The sequence below is a fragment of the Elaeis guineensis genome, chromosome 15 (assembly GCF_000442705.2).
Source record: "Elaeis guineensis isolate ETL-2024a chromosome 15, EG11, whole genome shotgun sequence".
Taxonomy (NCBI): Eukaryota; Viridiplantae; Streptophyta; class Magnoliopsida; order Arecales; family Arecaceae; genus Elaeis; species Elaeis guineensis.
In genome coordinates, this window is record NC_026007.2 from 51117156 (window position 1) to 51136506 (window position 19351).

The 19351-nt window shown below is 37.8% G+C and overlaps 1 protein-coding gene across 5 annotated transcripts; it reads left to right on the forward strand.

Moving 5' to 3' along the window:
- The first annotated feature begins 9608 nt into the window (after positions 1 to 9608).
- Positions 9609 to 18819, forward strand: LOC105057977 (NAC domain-containing protein 13). 5 transcript variants are annotated; one of them, XM_010940725.4, is made up of 7 exons: positions 9609 to 9707; positions 10427 to 10616; positions 14606 to 14856; positions 14968 to 15144; positions 15599 to 15941; positions 16694 to 16800; positions 17993 to 18819. In XM_010940725.4, exons 2-7 carry the CDS (start codon positions 10454 to 10456, stop codon positions 18212 to 18214), a joined length of 1263 nt encoding a protein of 420 aa, XP_010939027.1. In that variant the 5' UTR covers positions 9609 to 9707; positions 10427 to 10453; the 3' UTR covers positions 18215 to 18819. The 5 variants fall into 5 exon arrangements, with proteins under 5 accessions (XP_010939027.1, XP_010939028.1, XP_010939029.1 ...); XM_010940726.4 differs by having other exon boundaries at positions 14609 to 14856; XM_010940727.4 differs by lacking the exon at positions 16694 to 16800.
- The last annotated feature ends 532 nt before the right edge of the window (positions 18820 to 19351 follow it).

Here is a 19351-nt window from a genome sequence, read left to right on the forward strand (position 1 = left end):
AGGATTTGTTGGTTCAGTAAGAGCTGGATCTGGCTTTGGAGAAAAAGCTAGAGGAAATGATAGATCAGGCTTAGAGTTCTCTGGAGAAGAGGGCCTGTTCGCTGATCAGATGGTGTTTGACAGACTCGATGTTATACAACATGCTGGAAGAGAAAACACCCAAAGGTTTATGGTTAAGATTGCACTCCTTATACATGAGAAAGAACATGTGCAATAAGCTTATGCTGAAGAAACAACTCTACAGCCTTCAGATGGAAGAAGGTGGAGATGCGTTGGGATATATTTAGCGGTTTGACCAATTGAGTATGGATCTGCTCAATTTGAGTGTAGCTATGGTGGACGAGAACAAGTCCTTGATATTGTTGTGCTCGCTATCCAGGAGCTACAATCTGCTGATGATGACTCTATTATACGGAAAGGAGATCCTAGTCTACGAGGAGATAGTATCGATCCTTCGGATGAACAAACAGAGAGAATGGATGGTGAGAGGTAGTATGGAGGTTCCTCAGGATGCTATGGTGGCCAGTGAAAGGTCGAGGAAGGAGAAGGATAGATGCGAGACAGTGGGGAGGCAGACATCTCCAAAGAGTATCAGGAATGTTAGGTGCTATATGTGCCGGCAGCTAGGGCACATAAAGAAATATTATCCTCGGAGGAAGAGAGAAAAAGGAGAAGGTTCTAGACTGGAGTCATCCAGTGCAGTGGTTGAGAGCAATATATCAGATGATCTTCTGATGTTATTGGCTGGACACAGGAAGGAGGCAGATCGGTGGATACTGGACTCTAATAGCTCTTATCATTGTATATCTCATCGGACGTGGCTCGCTTCTTATACGTAGGTGGGTGAGGGGCAGCAAGTGATACTAAGAGATAGGAGCTCTTATGGTATAGCATGAGTGGGTTCTATTAGGATGAGGATGTTTGACGGGAGGGTGCAAATCTTGACAGAAGTGCATCATGTTTCAGATCTTAGGAGGAGCGTAGCATCATTTGGATACTTGGAGGAGACAGGCTTCATTTTCAGAAGTGATTCAGAAGGGCTTCGTTCTCAGCAAGATTGTGATGAGAGGGAGGAGGTTAAGGAGTCAGTTGTACCAAATGGAGGGATCTATTGTGTCTAGGGAGGTCGAGATGATTGTTTCAGCTATAGAGGATCAGTCGGAAGTCCAGTCGATGTAGATTGGATAATTGATGGTGTGTTTATCAGAGTTACCTATTGTGGGATCGTCGGATCACAGGGAGGTGGAGCATCGAGGATAGGTGCATCCACATATAGAGGAGGAGCACTAGAGAGAGGTTCCTTCATGAATGATGATGAAGTCCATGGCCATGGCATAAGCTTTAGGCATAGAGGTGCAGAGGAAGGTAGAGTTTTTCAGATGCTCGAGTAGCGGTGAGCGGGCACCAAGAGAGGGCTTCAGCTGAAAAACTAATAAACCCTAGCTGAAAAATTAATAAATCCTAATAAACCCTAGGGTTTACACACAAACCCTAATAAACCCCAACTGAAAAACTCTTCTGGCTAAATCCAATTACATGAAAGTACTCACCCGAGCCCATGTACACCCATATCTCACATGCTCTCATCCTTGGACTTAATCCCAATCTAAATTCTTGAGTTAGCCACCTTAAGACCTAACAAACTAGGTCTTAAGATCCTAAGATCAAAATCTGATCTCAGATGAAATCAAAAATCCCGCTATGCTCTGTCTGTGCCGCTGATTCAGCTCAGTCTCAGACTGAGTCGACTAACCTGACACTTAGTCGACTCAGTCTGAAACTGAGCTGGCTAACCTACGTACCGTGCCAGTTTTTTTTGAGAGCTTATTTTCTGTCTCTTTCAGACTTGGTTGATTCAGTCTGACATCGAGTCGATTTAGTGCCTGAAATCTACTTTCTAACACAATCTTCAGTCCTTTCCTGATTTCTCACTCTATCTTGTACCCTTAGATATCCAGAGCCCCAACCAAGCTCTTCGAAGTCCTCATCATCTGAATCTTGAGTCTGTGGATGCTATGCATTGTCTCCACCCGAGGACCGCTCCCGTCCTAGCCTATGACCATGCCCGTCATATTGAACCTGAAGCTTATCGATTGGCTCCACCTGTGGTCACCTCCAAGACTATGGGGCACCACAAAAATCCTATTCTTAGTATTTTATCCTAATAATCTTCAAGTCCTCGAGAGTGAGGATGGAGTCTACTCGAAATGAATCGAAGTTTGAAACTTTGGGTCTACCCAAAGAACAAGCTATCTCGGACTCTAAGTCCACATCTCTAACATTGTCACCCGAGCTCCAGGTAGAGGGGGATGAACTAAACTTACTCATAGTTGGACAGTAAGGAACTGATCTAAAAATTGAAATGGCCAAGCAATCAAGGGACAACAAACAACGGTAGTTCGGCTTTATCCGAGCAACTGGGCAGAGTCTCCAAGTGCCAAAGCTCCTCCCCTCTGAACAGTAGAAGCAGTAAAAATAAAGTTACTGTAGCCCTATTTATAGAAGTTCGGGATGGCTCCGATCTACTATTGATTTATCTTCTCCGATTGATGCTCGACAAATGGCAGCCTCTGATTGGTTAGAACGTGGCTTTTGTGGATTCGAGGAATCAACGGTTCAGATTTGAAGGCAGTTTGCCTTAGGAAGTCGATCTTCGATATGTGTCAACAGAGGACAGCTCGACGAGATCAGATTAGCCTCGATCTCAGATTGGTACTCTCTTCGACTGACCTATAAACAGCTCGGCCTCGAGAGTGGAGGACATCTGTTGTGGATCTATATCTTGACCTCGGCTGTGACATCCTCGGGTCCGACTGAGCTATAGGTGGTGGATGCCTGACAGATACACAGATGTAACAGAGAGGCTGCAGACACCCCATTAGCAGCCTTTCTCAACTCTTCGGCCTCGGACGATCTATTTTAGATCGTCCTCAGCCAATCTATTCCAGATCACCTGAAGATCAACATACACTTTACAGTCTCCTTAACCTCGGCTTTGGACGATCTGCAGTAGCTCGTACACAACCGACCTATTTCAGCCAACAAAAAAATAAACGTCTGCTCCACAAACTCTAATACCTCGGCCTCGAATAATCTATTGTAGCTCATCCATCATCGAGCTAATCCCTACATCAGATTCGGCCCTCCTTCAAATTGGGAAAGTTCAGATAGAGTAGAACTCTTCCACGATCGAATCTTGCATAAAAAAAATATATCTTTTTTGAATTAATCCGTGTGATAAATTCAAAAATCATCAAGACTTTGAGATAGATACGACTCAAACTCCTCTCCTATAAATTAAGGTTTCAAAACACTCTAAGATACGTAATTAACTTCTCACATTTTTTTTATTATTTTTTAATTTTTTTTATTTAAATATCAGAAGGTCTTCATCAAAATTTTTGATGAGGAGTTATTTTGTAGGTATGTAAATGAAATTAATGATAATTTTATGCCGGCCACATATCTTGATGATTGATTCCAGATAGAGATACCTACAGCAACAGTATTAATCACAGAAGAAGCAATGTATTCAGCTTTGTCAAGGAAAGTAGTGAGAGCTCATTATTGATGGTGACGAGACAGAGAATGCAGTCTCTTTTGAACCTGTAGAAAAGCTTAATGTTGAAATGAAATGAAAAGGACATCCAATCAGCAAGTATGGTTGAACTATCACGTTACGTGGTGAGATTTTCTTTTGGGATGTGACTGCGTTGAAGAGATTCTTTAAAAATTCACAAAAGGGATAATTCCTCTAGTCTTTTAGGGGAAAAATTTGTTGAAAATAAAAAAACATCAGAAATATATATCTGATGGTCTTCACTTGTGTTCAAGGTTAAAAAAAAATAAAAATAAAAAAATTATATATAAAAAAAAAAAGAACGAAACCTGAAGGACACTATTGTGCCACGTTTGTGAGCCAAAAAGGTTAGAGAAACTGACAGAAGTGGGGAGGCGGAATCTCCAAATGGATTCGTCCTTCGTACCACCCGCCGACTTGTGCGGCAAGCAACGCGTAAATCGCAGGCAACGCTCTCTGAACGCAGGTGCGCACGGAAGTGGCAGAGAACTTGGGAGGTCCCTTTGTCTTCATTCCCTAAGTATATACGCTGTTGATATTTTAAATATTTTATATTTTGATTCTTACGCATATATTTATTGATACCTGATATATAATATATGCGATTCACCAAAACAATATAAATAAGTAAAATACAAATCCCCTAAAAATGGACCCTAGAGTCGTTATTTATCATTATATTAGAAACTATGATAGCTGATTTATACAATGAATTAATTTTGAATGCATTTATTTGGAAATGAAATATGTGGATATAATCAAGTTCACAATCAATTACTATAACACTCAATAACAGATGATAATAAAGTATCAATCAATACTCTCACCATATGTGATCCTAATAACAGAATGATGGCTAAACAATGATCACTATTGGAATTTGTATTGATTAATTTACATCTTTTAGCAAGTGGCATCTAAAACTGCAACTATAGCAATAGTTGTAATGTTCTGGCCCTATTACTTTCAGCATTCTTTTGCTTTTGCTGCTAGCTTCTCTAAGACTTGAGGTATGCTTGCAGGAGGTATTTGTGCACTTTTAGATATCAATTAAGATCAATTGAAAAAAAATCCCATAATGTACTAGGAAAAAAAAACAAAAAGAAGAATCTCATAGAAAAAAAAGGGGTAAATATAATTTCAAGTTAAACCCATTTTTCTAATCAAGTTTAGGTCTACAAGCATTGGGCTAAGCCCATCACACCAAATTAATCTTGCATGGACAATAACTTCAATACCATATGACAATGCATCTAGACATTTGCCAATTCAATCATTCCACATGCTCCGCAAATACACCTTGTTTCTTTTGCTAATAGTTTTGCAATGTTCATCATCATGGAGAGGCAAATAGGATAATTGACAAGCACTGAGTGATTGGTTAAGATAACAGAAAGCTAAATTTATAGAAATATTGATGGTACTTTTTTATAAAAGAAATTATACCAAAGGGCTAAGCCAGACTTAGATCTATAATATATTACACCATTAGAGTCATCAATCAAAAGCTTAAAGAAGTTAATTGAAAGCCTGTTGTGTACTGAATATTGAAGACTCCCTTTGAATGTAGCAACATCCATCGAGCCGACCAAACGATTCCCTTCTCAATAGATATGAGTAGTATGAAATATAGGAGGCATATGTTTCCATTGCATCAAGTCATGAATCAATGGGTTGGAAATCACTGTTGCTGATTTTGAAAAAAAAATCTAAGATAATACCATAGTAGAGTTTCCCTCAAGCCAGAGTTGCTAGGTCTTAAAATGAGAAATTGCCCATCATACTCCAACCTAGACGATCATGACTTCTACATAAGCAACGAAATAACAAGATAAAAGACAACCCATAATAGATGAGTTGAAATGTCTCTTATGACAAATCCAACTGCCGCTCTACCTCCTTGCAGGCTTCATCAAAATTAACTTTTAGGATGCCAAAGGGAGGCGGCAGCAATTGAACTAGTTTTATACATTGATTGCCAGATTTATTGAAAATACAACTACCCCGGTTCCTTGGTGAAGTCGTTGGTTTCAGTTGCAAAGAGAGAGATCCTACATCAATATCAATCATATAAAATTGGGAATTCTCCCAAGTCCAATTTTACTCAAGACTAACCATAAAATTGAGAATATGTACGATGATACGTTTGAAAGAAATATTATACTCAGGACTAACTATAAAATTGAAAACATGAAAATCAATAGCTCATATTCCTTGGGTCAAACCTGCACGGTCAACTGTGCATCCTTTCCTTTTGTGGGGGTGGTAAAGGAGGAGCGGTCACTTATATATTAAAAACCAAACAGTGCAAGTGTTTAAAGGATGCAATAGATATTACACAGCTGGAACAAACCAAACTATGGCGAAAAGTACACCCCTGTGGTCCAGCAAAATTAGTATGAATCTGATATAATTTAATATAATATATAAAAAATAAATTAAGCTGGTGATTTTTGACAAATGACATTTTAAATGTTTGACAACTGACATTTTTAATATTTAATATTACTTATTGTAATCTAATAAAAATGATCAAATTAGTGATACCTTGATAAGTGACATTCAGAATATTTGACAAGTGATGTTCTGAATATTTAATATTATTTATTATAATTTAATAAAAAATTTATATTAATTATTAAAAAAATAAACTATTTATTAATTATTTTTAATATTAAATTAATTAATTAATTTTAATTATTAATTTATTTAATTTTAACAAAATATATAATTTTTTTATATACTTATTTTTTTTTTTTTATTATCCTATGCATTGCATGAATTTTAACATCTAGTAGTGCTTAACTGGGACCCAATTATAGCTAAGCAACTTGAAGCCCCAACTTTGTATCCTTTCATTAAGACGACATTAAATGGTTTCCCACTTCCCTAAAAAGCCACGGCAAGAATGGTAGTTGCTTATGGTCCACGGGTGTGGCCAATTATTTGAGGAAGACCAAGAGTATCCACCACCAGGATCTAAGAATCTTCCCATTTCATGTACACAAGTTTCATATGCCATTTTAAATAGAGAGATTAGTGCAACTGATGAAAATTAATGTGTAGGCACTAACTAGGGGCACAAACAATGCATGCTAGCATGAAGCTTTAGGCTACTTAGGCTTGGATCGATGTATAGAATTGTGTTCGGGCTCAGCTAGATCTCAAGCCAACCTCGATCCAGGTTGCTTAAGCTTGGCTTGTACAAGTTCTAAGCCAAGCCTTAATGTTTATAGAGTCAAATTGAGCTTTTCTAGTTTTTGGAATTATCTAATGCAAGCTCGGCTTATTTATGGTTGAGCTTCTCAAATTATTTGAGCTTGACTAATAGCTAAGGTGAGTTGAAATGAGCTTTTAACTAGCCTAGCTAAGCTGTTAATGAGTAGCTTGGACAATTTGTAGCCCTAACTCTAGGGTTACAAACAATCTAAGCTATTTGTTAGTAGCTCAAGTTTGGCTTAGTCGATTTAGGCTCGGTTTGAATCAGGCTCAGTTCAGACTTTTTTTGGGTTAGAAAATGAGCCAAGTTCAAATAGTTTTTGAAGCTTGACTTGTGAGTAAGATTGGACATCAACCAATTGTGAAACCAATAAGCAAAGGTTTGATAAGAGCTTGGCTTAGAGCGTACATGCGACCAACTTGAATAATTGAAGTCAGACTCAGTCCAACTCTTTCTCACTCACTCGCACACCCACCCACCCATCTTGGGCCGGACTTAAGTGACCACTTGGCACTACCATATGGTCCCAAACATTTCCCATCCCATGCACTAAGATTCTAAGCCTTTGTCCATACCTAACTTATGATTAACTCATTTTGCCCCCGCGCTATATTTATTTGTGCAACCATCCCACAAAGAAAACCTTTCTTCTTGAGAAAATAATTAAAGCCTTTATAGAAGGAGCCTATTCTAAGTTCCATTTTCCTGTGGATCAGAAGTCCGTTACCGTTACTTGGACTCATTGTTGGACAACGAATTCTGCATTCCGTCAGGCGACGACCCACAAAAATCCATACACTCGGTCAATTGGCTGATGAGACAATCCTGACCGTCCACTAATAGAAGACTCTAGAAGCGATGAGAGAGTTAAACTACGCTGACGTAGTCCGCTTCGACCCGCCTGAACCCACGCTGTCTACGTGAATTGCCACCTGGGGTTTCTTTCGGGGGCTATGCTCGAGGTGCTTCTATTACGCGTTGAGAAGCTTCGCAGAAAGGTGGCTGAGATCAGACCGGCCCTCGCAGACCGGGACGTGCCACGTAAGACCCAAGGGGCAAAAGATGTTATTTTTAATGCCAGCCGGGGTTAAAAAATTCGTTCCCATATTATACCCCCGTCGCGATTTTTAATTTATCTAAGGTAGGTCTGCCCCGCCCTCGTCATGTAACACCGTTATCTTCGTACAACAGTCAAGGTTTGGATAAGGTTTCGTGCCTCGCTGGATACGGAACGGCCAAAAACTAGACCGGTCAGCATTCTGGATCGTATCTTTCTCAGTCCAAAGAATAGTTGAATCGTATCCTGACACGACGTTTTTAAAATTATGCAATGCATGTTCCAATTGCGAAAGGAGATGCAGCATTCTTTAGCGCAAAAGATGCAACCCGAATCTAGTATAGTGGTGTAGAACTAGAAGAGAGGAAAGAATGCATGAAAATGGTATATTCTATTTTCTAATTTGGAACAAGATAAAATAAAGTAAAATAATGATCTTCCAGCCTTATATTTGGAATAATATGTAGAATTAGTTTAAATTATTAACTATCTCAATAAATAACCAAAACACAACTTATGTTGACAAGAATGATAATATATTTAATTGTATAGTTTAGTAATTAGTTATGACAATGTGGGCAAGAGGCATCCTTATGAAAGCCATGAGATTGCCAAGTGGCAAATGGGATGCATTTTAGTTGTGTCAATATTGCTTGTAGATCACAAAAATTAAATCATTGTCTTAATCATAATTTTATAGATGAAATACAAAAATCATAAAATAGGTTTAAGCTATCAGCACCAAATATTAAGAATGCATTAATTGTGGATCACAAAGCTTATGCAAACCAATATAATTGTCAAAAGTTTACTAAGCTATTAATTTAACTCCATGTCTTACATGACATGTAATATGTTTTTGAATTGTTATATTTGATTTTAAAAAATAATTATTCTAATGAGTTATATGGGAAGACGGTCCCGCATTTATTACTAAGCGGAATCATAGACAATGAGTGGAAGTTACTGTAACCTTAAATGAAGATAAAATAAAATCAAATAGTGATGTTTGATCTTTGCAGTCATCATAATAACTGTATGCTTATTGATATTTTAAATCAATTTAGAATACTAATATTAAAATGAACAAATTATCTGATAATGTCCAATTACTTGGCTTGGTAAACTTGCTTGCATGCCATATAGCAATTTATTCAAAACATGTCCAAGCTTATATATCTTGCAAAGCTATGAGATAATCAGCTGGCATCCTTTTAAAACTCACAATACATTGTAGACTAAATATTTTCCTAATTAAAATACACCAGCAAGTTACAAAAGCAAGTACAGAACTGACTCACTAATATTTTTTTGGTGCAAACTGACTCACTAATATGAAAGTATCAAGAATGCACTCCATACAGAAAGTGTGATCCAATAAGTGAAGACATCCTCTAAATCTTCCTCAAATTATCATGTTTAATTTTAAAACAGATTGATAATCTAATTAGTCTCCAAGGCTACAAACGTTGCTTAACATTGCTAACCGGTAGCCATTTTCAAGGCTTCCACCCCACTTACGGAATGTGCTAACTATTATCATAACAGCCGTTACAATTCATGGCGACGCAACGGAAAATGATGACGTAGATAACTGCCGTTATACAGCGTGGGCACGGTTGACGCCGTGGGGAGAGGGGCAACGGCGGTAAAATTGCCGAGCTGGGGGACAGTGGCAGTGCGGTTAACTGTGTGATGACTGAGATACCAACCATGGTTAAGTTTTCCCGCGGCGGCTATAAATACTTCGACCCAGTCCCGTTTTTTCCTTCTTTATTTCGAGCCGTGAGAGGGGAGGGAGAGGAGTCGTAGGTCAGTCGTCGGCTTCTCGTCGATCGCTCGGCTGTGAGGTTAGATTGGAGAAAAATTGTCGAATTTTTTGATTTTGATTGTTTGTTTGAGCTAATTTGATTGGAGGAATCGGGCAATCCTGCTCGATTTTTTCTTTTTTTTTTTCGTTTTGGATTCTCGAATCCGGATCTTATGTTGCGGTCGATGGATTTTTTTTTTCTTTGAATCGTCGAAGAAGTATTGAGAACGAAAGATTCTGGCCTAAGATTCTGGTTTTTCTTGCACTTTATGGACAATATTTGGAGTGAATTATGGCGGCATATTCAAAAGATTTGAGGAATTTATTCTTGAATCGAGCCATGGTATTAGTGAAAGATGGGTTGGTTAAGATTTTTGTGAGCGAACCATGTCGATTTTTCTAATTTTCCGAGAGGAATGTAGAATTTTAAAATTTTTCAATCTAGAATCTTGGAAGCACTTCTAATTATAGAAGAATTTCTGGATTTATCGGTTGTTCTCTCTTTTTTTTTCATTTTATTGTCTTTTTTGTAAGTTTACTATTTGGGGTAATTGACATAACCCATGCGGGAAAAAAAAAATCAGCTCGGGAAACACTTTTTTTAGTAAAGCAACCATGGTTTTGAAGAAAAAAAGCTTCAAATTTCGGGATTTAGCCTAATTTCCTTGTTTTGGATACATTTTTCCTCTTTCGATGCGCCTGGTGGATTGGATGAATTGGGAACTTACTAAATATACTAGCTGTGGTTGCCCGTTATAGGGTTTCTTGTTCCAAATCGAGGTTGCCATGTGTCCTTCGGCGCCTTTCTCTGTCCCACTGGATATCAATGCATCTTCAACTGACGAAGAACTTGTACTGTTCGTGGGAGGGAGGAAGTTTGGGGATCCCGTCCCAGACAACGTGATCACTGAAGTGAGCCCTTTCAGCGTCGAACCATGGAATTCTCCTGGTTAGCATTGGTTCATACTTAAGAGTTGCCTCTTTAATTCCTTATGCTTGCATTTATATTAAAGGTACTTCAAAATTCAAATAGATCAATCTATTTTCTTATTTTTTAACGTTAAATTCAAATAGATCTTTCTACGTTCTTAATTTTTTTCTCTTTTTATGCTGTTTATTTTATTATATATATTGGTAGTTTTTAGAGCATAGTGTCACTAAGAGATCATGGTTTTTGCCGTTGTGGGGTGAAAATTAAAATCTTCTATGGTCTTGTATATTTGATAGTTTTCTGGATCTGCAGGAAATCTTGAGAAGATTTATGGAACAAGATTTATTTACAAGTGAATTAAGCAGTGTTTCATTTTTTTCTATTTTAATGCCTGTGTCGTACTTGTTTCGTTCTTTGCTGCCACTATTTTTTGTTGTAGGCTCTAAATTTGCAATTTTTTAAAAGATACTTAGGATAGTGACTTTGTGTATATAAACTATTTAATGGAAATATGGGACATTCTGTGTTAGCTTAGTCATCAGGTAGTAGAAGTGACTGGGATGAAGTGCAAAAGGAAGGATTTGCTGTCTAATTATGCATCTGAAGTTTTTAAGGATTTTATAGAGACATGAATCCTAAATATGGGATTTGCATATTTTCTTTTCAAACATTTATGGCCTTTTTCTCGATGTTATCAGATGAGATAACTTTCGTGATCCATTGAGTGAGCAATGATGATGGAGTTAGGTAAAGACAATGTCTATTGTAGGCTTGAAATTTGTTTAATTAAATGATTTAGACTTCCTATTATTAGTTTCATTCTTCAATTATTTGAAGGTTGTCAGTGAGAAGATTCTTTTTATAATAAAATGGAATTTCTGGAGACAAAATTGCACTGTATTAGGTTAGCATCAAAGAGTGTCTTTCTTTGTGATAAAATGTCAGAATTTTGAGCAGAAACATCATTTTTTATTGCTTGTAGTTGTATTTCAAGAACTTCTAATTTATTGCTTTCAGATGCCAGCATGAATTGGGTACATTGGTTGCTGTCCCCCTCTCCTCAGTGGTTGCACTGGGGAGAAGCCCAGGGTTCAAACCCTGGTTGACTAAGATTTATACATCTTTGAGGAGCACATCATCAAATGCAGCTTGAACACCAGATCACATCAAAAACTGAAAGGCACTCATCAAATACATCTTGAGTGTGGACAACTACTTTTTTTTCCTCATTCTTCTTCCTTTTCTTCTTCTTCTTCTTTCGTGCCACCAGGGGTGGGGGTGAATATAGCCCATTCAAAGATATTCTATACATTCTTTTTTGTTCAGGCACTTTTGATGCAACTCTTTCCTCTTTAAGTGTGATTCTTTCATGATTGCTATGTATGTGGTCTATTGGCTTGATGGCATTTGCATGCACTTCAGTTTTCCGCATTAATCAAATTCAATGGTCATAGAAATGGGAACAGTTTAGATATTTGCAGTAGATATTAGCTATCAAAATTGGTCCATGGCATTGCTAACTTAGTTCTTGCAACCTTGCTAAGCTTACCTCATCATAGGGCTGGTCAATTTCAAGATTTTTAATTGGTTTGCATATTTGAAGTTTCATGGAATTTGATGAAGTCTGGGATCCTGTGCACCTCCCAAAGGACAACTTTGGTGTGGTCTTAGATTGTTCATATTACATGCTTGTGTTGTTCTTCTTGAGGCAGATAAATAGTGCTCAGAGATGATTTCCATGATGTTTCCTCTATGATTGAAAGGGCTCATATTCAACCTCTTATGCATGTTCTGTGTCATCACATGGTCAGTGGCTAGTTCAGTGGGTTCAGTCATCATGGGATCTTGCTAGCTTGTCCCTTGATATGCCTATGAATCTTATTGATAATATTCTTGTCATATCCAACCTCCTTTTGCAAAATCCTTCGTTTTGTGGCACACTTTGGCTATGACTCTTCAGATCATATCATACAATGCTCTCTAGTGTTTTATGTTTACTAAACATCATAGAGCTCAAATTATATGATTGCTTGACTTTTTGATTCTTCATCTTTCCCCCTAATTCTTCCTGCCTTCTCAGTGGTGTTCAGGTTTGAATTGGTCTGTTCTGTGGAGCATGGTAGCTTTGCATTTCAATTGAAGTCCTGGACTTGATATCTTGTTTCATTGCTAAGAAATTAACTGAAACAACATGCTGTCCTACTGATTACTTCTCTGTGAGTCTGTTTGCTATCTCAGAGCCAAATGATCCAAATAAATGTTGTCTCAACTCTCAACCACTGCATAGTCATCATGGCCTTTTGATAAGTTTTATTGCCAGAGTTGTTGTCCCTCACCATTTTTGGGCCCTAGGTTTTAAAGCATGGATTGCTTGTTTATGGTTTTCGCTAACATTGAGTGGTGAACATTTAGATTTTCCTTGTAAATAAATATCACCATGGTGACGAAGAAGCAGCTGATCAACAGAAAATCCTAACGAGATGAGGGTGATATGTTCCTTTCTTCTGGAACTTCATTTCTCAGCACGATTATTGGGTGTTCCAAAGTTAGCTACATCCTTTTTATGTGCCCCATCATATATGAACTTGCCCTCAAAAAGACCACATGTTCTATACATGACTATCCATGCCAGCTTGCTCGTAACCTACCTAATAAACTTCCATTTATGCCCCCCCCCCCCCCCCCCCAAAAAAAAAGGAAGCATCTTTTCTTGCAAAAGCATCATGTTTATGCAATTTTTTGAACATAGATGTGTTAGATGGTGTCAAGAAAGGGATCTTGCTCATTAAAGGCACAGTTGCAAGTTTGATGTTGGTAAGTTCACGCTGAACCCTACTACAAATGTGGGGCCATGGGGTGAATATTCAACCTAGAATCTGGAACCAGAAATCAGTTAGTGATAGACCTACTCAAGGCTTAATAAGGAAAAGGTCAGTGGCTTTTCAGGTTTTTGGATTAAAGGAAGCAAAAAGGAAAAGGACAGATAAAAAAAGGGAGAACTCCTAATGATAGATAGTGGACTAGAAGTTCAGATATTTGTCTAAATAAAATGGTGTTGGTTGGCAAAGAACAAGTAATTCAGAGGGAGCAGATGAACGATACTAACCAAAATCCAACTAAAGTATGAAGGTGAACTGCATAAAACTTGAAGTAACCTGCAACAAAAGGGTGAGGAAGATATCTTTTGGCATTCTATCAAAAAAAAACAAAAATGAGGATATGTTTCAGCAAAGTCTTCACCACCAAGAACTATTAGGAGTCATTGCTTGCAGGCTTCATTCGTACATAACAGAACAAAATCCTAAAATATTCCATTGATTGTGGCATAAAAGGGAACAACATAGGAACATAACCTCCAAAAGTAGCTAGCTGAATCCTAAAGATTTTTTCCAACTTTCCATTTAAGAATCTAAAGCTAAGTGCTAGTAGGATCCTCACTTCAAAAAGAGAATCCTCGAATATGTGAATCATGTGTCTTTCATTAAGCAATTGCAATGGACACTCATGAGATGAGCAAGTTTATATGAATGACTCAAATGTCTGAATCTCAGGCTGATGGAAATTTAGATGACTTTCATCACTAGGCACATACTGCCTGCGGGCATTATGTATATTCATCTGCAACACGTATCTGAACTGTTTCTATTTGTGGAGCAAAAGGCAATCTTTTGTAGTGAGCCTTAATCTCCTAAAACTAAAAAAATTCCTGAAATCCAATGCTTACTGATCCAAAGACATTATTTAGTTTTGCTGTTTCTAACTATCATCAGGATTGTGTAATTTTTGGAAAAAGAGGAGAAAATTTAATATTGTCAACTGGTGCTATCTAGCCATTAAAATCCTGGCCGCACATGAAGTCCTGAAATTTTTTTTTGCATAAATCTTTTGCCATGTCAAAACATATAGGCTTTAATTTCTCCTGGCATCAGAACTTTCCTTGTTTTACTTTACATTTACTAATAAATAATAATTAGGAAGTAGCTGACACAGGTAAATTTGTTGTGCAGAAGATATGTGGTACTTGTACAATCCTGATGACCCACAGTCTCTGAATGGTGAATGTGAAATTAAAGTGACAAGAACTGGGTACTGGAAACCCATGGGTGGTCTCAGAATATTCACAAGTACTCCTACTGTAGGCAGAAAAACAACAAGGGAATTTTATATAGGGAAAGCACCCAATGGAGATAAAACTGGGTGGACGATGCATGAATATCAAACAGAACAGAAGACACACCAGGGAATTAATAAAGAGCAGGTATTGTATATATTTGGCAGCCTGTACTTGGTTTTGAGCTGATGCTTTTATTGTTTGGACCTTCTCACTACCTTCCAATGGGATATTGATGTGTTCGGATGATTTTTACAGGACCACTGCTCTCTGTATAGAGTCTTTTTCCAAATTAATGAAAGGCCAAATCATGAGGAACAGCATAACTCTATGATTGCAGATGCTGCTGATGGTGATTACCTAGAACATGTGTTGCTGAATCTTCTAGAACAAGAAAACAATTCATCTTCAAGTGGTGCTGGAAACAGATCCCAGGTAGAAGTCATTTCTTTTTTCTTGTTGATGGGCCTTTGTCTGCATTAATTGATTTTTTTTGTGTTGCTTTGTTCATGTAATGAACTCCTTTTGGCTTTTGAAACCTGTCAATTTTCATTGTACCCTCTTGTTCGTTTTTAAGAGTAGTTTTTAGTTGGAATCCTCCAGATTTTTAATTTGGGTCATTATTGGCATATCAAAAGTAAAATTAGGAACCTTGTTCTTGTTTTGAACATTCACATACGTGATTTGCATTCTGTCCTTTTATCATGCTGTTTGCTAATTATCCTATTTTCACATTGACTTTTTGGATAATTATTAGCTTACATAGTATCATTCTGTTTAGGAGGCACTGAAGCTTTTATTTTTTAATCCAATCTTGCGAGAGTTATATCTGGTTAATTTCATTTGTTATACATATATTTACTTTGGGTTCTATATTATTCCAATGTAGATGGTTGGCAGGGATCAGCAGGGGCAATCAGTATTATCTGGAACAAGTGTTACCGGTCCAGAAACTGATAGCTCTGCTGAGGACGTATATGCAACTTGTGATTTTTCTAAGGGAGACTACTTGGAACTGAATGACCTGTATAGTCCAGGGACATCTTCATCCAGTTCTGACAATTCTAGCCTCATGTCAGTAAACTCTGATGAATACTTTGATGCTGATGCCTTGTTGAGGGATCTTGAGAATGAACATAACCCAAGGGTGGAAGAAGAGCATGCAGATTGCAGATACAGTGTCTCTGCATCCGTCAAATCAAATCAAGTGGTTATCAGGCCACCACCATCAGGTACGCTTGTCCCTGTATGTAGTCACATATGGATCAAATAACAATGCATTTATCTAAGAGAGGTATCTATATAAACATAGGCATCTCAAGAAGGCTGCTGGCCAAACATAACTTTTTTTTTTGTCTGGTTCTGATACATTTTATTTTGACTTAGCCTATGGTACCCCTAGCATCCTAGCAATGCTAATGTATATAACCATAACCAGCAAGCCTCATCCCTACCTTTTAAAGTCAGTTTTACAAATACGTATCGTCAACAAATATATAGTCATATCTCTTCTCTATGTATAAATGGCAGCGCTCAGTGGCAGCGCTCAGTGTTGGGACTCCAACCCTGAGCAAGACTCCACTTTTGACGTTTTCCAAAATGTCCCTTCTTAAAGTCGAGGCCCTGTTCCTTTCTCATGACCATCTAAACCAGCTTTCATGTCTGCTGCCTGTGTCCAACTCTAATACCATCTAATTCTAACAGAATACATTGTTCGCTGCTATCAGATATTCATAATGGTGTTTCCGCCTTGCCTCTCATTTACTTATCCTAGGGCCTCCCCTTCTCCTTCATTACACTTTAAAAAAATCCAACCCTCTCCTTATCAGGGCCTCCTCAGATCTTCATTACGGGTACACTTTCCATTCAGCTTTTGTTCATCACCATTTTTAATAGGTTAAACTTCAACAATTCCTCTATAATACTTGTTGTCTGTCCCTCCCACCTGAAAGTTCTCATCTTTGCCATGCTTTACTTTTTTTAGATGCCTATGTGGCCCAACCTTTTGAACTACCCAACATCCTGGGGCTTGTTATCCAGCAGATTTTATTCTTCGAACTGAAGACATGCCATTCACTTATCGCCCTCAATGTATGTCTCTACTTCATTGAGCTGTATTTCTTTTCATTTTGTCTGTCCAATTTGTGTATTGCATTCAAAAATGACGTTAATGATCACTCTATAATATATTCTCATCAATCATCATCAATCATGATAGATGATTGAATTTTTGTTACTATTCCTTAAATTTCCTTAAATTTCATCCTGTTTACACTTTATTCTCTTATTCATTGTTACATCCTTATTTGTGAAGGTTTTCCTCCCACAATTTCAACATTCTATCTAATCTAGTATCTTCATTAGCTTGTTATCATCCAAAAATAAGATTGTGCCCAAGTCACCTCCTACTTTTGAGCAATCTACTTTATGAAAAAAGTGTACCCTTTGTATAAACTTGAGATATCCTTTTCTTGCCTCAGCTTCTAAAGATTCTCACTATTAGCTTCTTAGTGTATGTCTTTAACAATTGTAGTAGTCTATGTATATAATCTATATGCAATGTCTAATTTCCAATTATACCAGGGAAGGTACTATATCATATTGTTCCACTAATTACATTCCTTTTTTTTTCTCCCCTATCTTATACACAAGTTAATCATATATAATTGTGTCTATTATTGATCTTCCTACCATTAGATCAAATTATCTATTAGATATTGCTGTCGTTTTTCCCAATCTTTGTTCCGTCATTCTCTTCCTTAATGTCATTGATTGGTTCTCAGTTGTGGGTTTTTCGTCATCCGTAACCGTTTAAATAGCATCGCAATACTTGATTCATTTATCACATCCCTATTGAGAACCTTTAGGTTACCTTGATCTATATCATTAGTTAATCTCTTTCTCATCTTAAGCTAATTTATATTCTTGTTTTAAGATTTCCTTTGCCTTGACTGAGACCAACTTATATCAACGTAAGCTAATTTGTTGTATCATGGATTTCCTTTTTGTTTTTACTAAGCCAAAGCTTTATTATTATTTCGCACACCAACTTGAATATTGATGGGGTGCTTTATTTGTTCCATTTTATTTGTTTGCTACCTCTTTTTCTTGATTTCCTTTAGATCTATATCTTTTATCAGTCTAGTTTCTTGCTTTTGTGTGGTGCCAACCTTAAGATTTTTCCTCTCGTTGTTTGGCACTGCCTCGAGTCTGCAACAACCTTGGTTTGGAATGGACAAATTCAAAAAAGCCTGAAACTAGATTCTGTTCACTTATTTTGCAGGCTCAGTTTGCGGTAACAGTAGCAGTAATCTGGTGGCAGAAGGGGGCGCATTTGCCAATCCAATGCCTGAAAGGGCATGGGCTTCCGGCCCTTCCTCTTCTGCTTATGAGCTATCTCATAACAGGAAGGCTTCTAGTTCAGGCAAATCTCCAGGTAGTGATTCAGACCAATCTTCTTCCGGTAGTTCACGTGGCAGCAGGACTTCCCGAGGTCAGGGATTGAAGACTGTTGGCAGGATTGCAAAGTTGGGGAAGTACTATTGCTGCTGTGGATCATTTTAGCCTTACCATCATTCTGAAGTTATTTTTAGCTGAGTAGAACATGATTGCAAGTTTGGAAGGTGCAAGCGTCTGGGGTGCCAGAAGATTGAAAGCCTGGGAACCAACCGCTAACAAGAAAGCAGAAACATTAGTAATGTACAGTACATGTATTGGGTGTAGAGTCGAGGACAAACTGCTGCTCTGAAGCATTTTAAAGCCAGCTCAGCATTCATCTTCAATCATGCTGAGCAAAATAGTGGGGACAGGTATAGTGCCAATCATCTATTGCCTGAGGCAACTGCTGGAGGAATAATTGCTGGTCGGTGATTCTTGGATTTAGTATACCTCATTCATATCATCATCTAGCTTCGCTACAGCAATCAAATCTTAGGGATTGAACAACATACTATTTGACGGTAAAAAATAGGAAAACCTACAGGTTCTGTTCTGTTTATATTGGGTGCAGCCTCTGTAATTATATATATTACTTATGTAAGTGCATGTTCTTCCCCTTCCACCCACTCATTCTACAGAATATATTCTCAAAGTGGATGTTGATTTCTATTCTGATCTGGTTGTCTTTTTTACTTATTTTGATCCAAACCGATCCATATGCCTGCCTGCCTACCACAAAACGATAGATGGATCTTGGAAAGCCCTTTACCATTTAGGGTCGGGATGTTTGCGTAGGAGATAGGTAAACACAGGATTTTCTCAACAATCTAGTCATCAAAAATCTTCCCAAGTCTAGGCACATTCTAGCTGTTATTGATAATAGGGTTTGCAACATAAACCTCTTTTCATATCAGGATGTACCAAAGTGGCTTATACCTTCAAGGTATATCACAATGTGCAGGTGATCTGGTAGCAGGGCAGATTGACCATTAGCCATGCTGAAGGTTAATCCTGATCAAATTTTTTGAGCACACTTGGTGACAGCCTTCCAGAACTATGAAGAGTTCGGTCAAGGTTGCTCCAGGGAAGTAGCTGTCCATGTTCCTGGCCACCTTGAGTTAAGAGTTCTGCAATGAATTCTTTACATGCTTACCCATGATTTCTACTTTGGCTCACTTAGGCTTGACGATGGAAACCCAGCCAA

What these genes read in the sequence shown, in the direction of transcription:
- LOC105057977 (XM_010940725.4), top strand. Translation starts at nt 10,454, where the DNA reads ATGTGTCCTTCGGCGCCTTTCTCTGTCCCACTGGATATCAATGCATCT. An exon ending in GTGCTGGAAACAGATCCCAG is followed by an intron (nt 15,145 to 15,598) that starts GTAGAAGTCATT and finishes ATTCCAATGTAG; the next exon opens with ATGGTTGGCAGGGATCAGCA. An exon ending in TATCAGGCCACCACCATCAG is followed by an intron (nt 15,942 to 16,693) that starts GTACGCTTGTCC and finishes TACTTTTTTTAG; the next exon opens with ATGCCTATGTGGCCCAACCT.